The sequence below is a fragment of the Labrus bergylta genome, chromosome 4 (genome assembly GCF_963930695.1).
Source record: "Labrus bergylta chromosome 4, fLabBer1.1, whole genome shotgun sequence".
In the NCBI taxonomy this organism is placed as follows: domain Eukaryota; kingdom Metazoa; phylum Chordata; class Actinopteri; order Labriformes; family Labridae; genus Labrus; species Labrus bergylta.
Window position 1 is genome coordinate 12930955 of NC_089198.1, and position 2679 is coordinate 12933633.

Consider the following 2679-nt stretch of genomic DNA (forward strand, 5'->3'; position numbering starts at 1 on the left):
AGAAGAACAAACAAGATCGCTCAGTTGCCCCTTGTCACCTTGAATGCCCTCTCATTTCCCCACTGCCATTTTGACACTTTGATGGATCTGCTCACTCACACTCTTCTCATGAATTCCCCCCATCGCCCCCCCCACCCCCGACCCCCTCCCAATCTTGGGCTCCGATGGCAGGTGTGCTAATGTCCTAATGCAGCCTTACTCTTATCACCAGGCCAGACAGACGGGGCTTGGACAGGTTGAGCTGGTAAACAGCGGGATTTAACTCGCGTCTGGATAATTATCTGTGAGGGACACACCTACTTGAACACCTTATTATCCACACATGCTGGTCACTGAGTGTGTGCGTGTGTGGGTGGGTGTGTGTGTGTGTGTGTGTGTGTACAGGTAAAATCTTCCAAGCAGGAAGTGGCACAGCACAGTGTGCAGTTGAACCCATGCTGCCTGCTGCACGCAAAGCACTCCCAGTCGCACAGTGACTCCCACGCTCACACACGCAGGGAGGAGAGAAAGGGATGAAAACTCCTAATGAATGCACATCGACAGCCGTGACGCGCACTCACGCACAGTGGTGCACTTAAAATAACTCTGTCAGCACTCTACGGGACTCTGGTGGCCGATACATTTCACAGCCGGATCTTTAATATCAAATCAATCCGAAAGTGAACACCCCCCCCCCCCCCCCCGCTCAGAGATCGATGGGATTACAATCTTCCCGAGCTTCAACAGCCATTAACTCCGGTTTTGCCTGGGGAGACATTTCCTGCGATCGCCTGCGGTGATAACTCCTTCCAAATGAAACGGAACTAGAAAGCGAAGATTTATAGAGCAGCGGAGTGAAGACAAAACTGACCCCCCACATGTACTGAAACGGCTCTTCTTCCTCATCTATACTTCCCCTTAAAAGTCACGCTGGGGGGCTCACCTGTGATTTCCCTGCTGACGTTGACGAAGCCCGCCGCTGTGGTCTCCTTTGAGGCCATGGTGACGCTCCTCCACGCCGGTCCGACCCCCTTATCGGTTCCTCCGCGAATAAACGTCACCCCCCCAAAAAAAGTGCACTTTTAATCTCCCTCGGTCCTCAGCGCCTGCAAGGGGGGGGGGGGGGGGGCCTCCGGGACGCAGCAACAGTCCGTGCGTACAGTGTGATGTGAAGCGGTGCCGCGCTGCGCACTGGCCAAAACCCGAGGAGCGCCTCCGACTCAGCACTCCAGCACGAGAGAGAGAGAGGGGGGGGGGGGGGGCGGGGTGGAGAGAGAGAGAGAGAGAGAGAGAGAGAGAGAGAGAGGGGCTGTAGCAAAAAAAAAAGAAACGCTCTCATGACAAAGAATGTAAATGATACAGTGTGTGACTGAATGAAAGCTGAGGTGTACAGACTGAAAATGGACTTGTGGCTGGGGGGGGGTCTTTAAGGTAGTTTTTGTGGACTCCAGCAGATAAGCAGCGAGTAAGAAAGAAGATCAGAGCTGAAAGTTGACATGATGCTCAAAATGTGTTTTCAATGCAACACTGCTGTGATGAATACAGCCATATACATCACAATAACAACCATCCATCAATAAGTAATGAGGCAAATGAGGGGGTTCATTCGTCTCTGTACTACACCTGAAGATGATTTCTCTATTGATTTATAAGCACCAAGTGAGTTGTGAATAATCTGTCAAATTTGGGCTGCAAGAATTTGGACTGTTCAATGTAATTAAAAAAAAGAACACGACATTATGGGTAAGAAACTGTAGTCAAGTATAACAACAGGCTACAGTCATCAAGTCACCTATAGCCTATTAAATTACTTAAACTCAGTTCATTGGCTGTGGAAAAATAGCCTAAATTCTTTAAATACTCTTTAAATTTTTACTTTTATTATTATGTTGTAGGAACCTTTTTCTTTAAGTTTAACAAATCATTTTTTGTCATATAGCATTTTTCCCTCAGAGCCATATTTAATGACAGTAGAGCTACACCTGTGCCCGCCCACCTCACATTTAAGCCAATCATTCAGCAGCTCACCGATTCTGCGAAGTGAAGCCAGCTAGCTTTAGCTACAGCAGCTATTACGATAATAAATCATTATTTTGTCTCTAAAAGCGACAGCTGAACATGTTACAAAAAGCAGCAGCCTAAAATACGCAGCCTCTCCCTTTTAATTAGGCGAATGGGGCCTGCTGACGTTAGGCTACCTGACTAGTCAGTCTAAAGCTAGGTTGGCTTGTCAACTTACACAGCCTATCACCAAGATACGGTTAATATCTCTTCATTGCTGTGGTGTTCAAATGTTCATGAAGAGAGACACACAACTCACAAACACAATCTATCGGAAGTCGCCTCCTCGTAAACTCTTAAAGCCTCCTTCTTTGAGAATTACTCTGTTGCTCTTGAACTACTTCACCTGTCGAAAAACCCGCTGGGAGGCTGCCGTCAAATTTGATTGGCTTACAGGTGAGGGGGGCGGGCCCTGATGACAAGGGAAATCACCGGAAAGTAATATTAAAAAAATACACCAATCATTCTGTTATTTTATTTTACTGTTCTTTATGTATGTATTTATTTAATTATCTATTTTGGTAATGTGGAACTTTTTTGCTTCATTAAATGATTATTTCTCATCAGCATAAAAAATAATTAACTGAACAGGAAACGAAATATAATGCACCGAACTCAGGAAAAAAAGATAGGGCTTTA

The 2679-nt window shown here is 46.3% G+C and overlaps 1 protein-coding gene across 3 annotated transcripts in view; it reads right to left on the reverse strand.

Annotated features, from left to right (window-relative positions):
* Positions 1-1104, reverse strand: part of carmil3 (capping protein regulator and myosin 1 linker 3) — a 97652-nt gene extending 96548 nt beyond the window's left edge. The window contains exon 1 of one of the 3 annotated variants that reach the window (XM_065953752.1): positions 923-1104. In XM_065953752.1, coding sequence (XP_065809824.1) covers positions 923-980 — 58 coding nt within the window. In that variant the 5' untranslated portion in view covers positions 981-1104. The remainder of the gene's footprint in view (positions 1-922) is intronic. The other 2 variants (XM_065953751.1, XM_065953753.1) reach the window with 2 other exon arrangements.
* Between the last annotated feature and the right edge of the window lie 1575 nt (positions 1105-2679).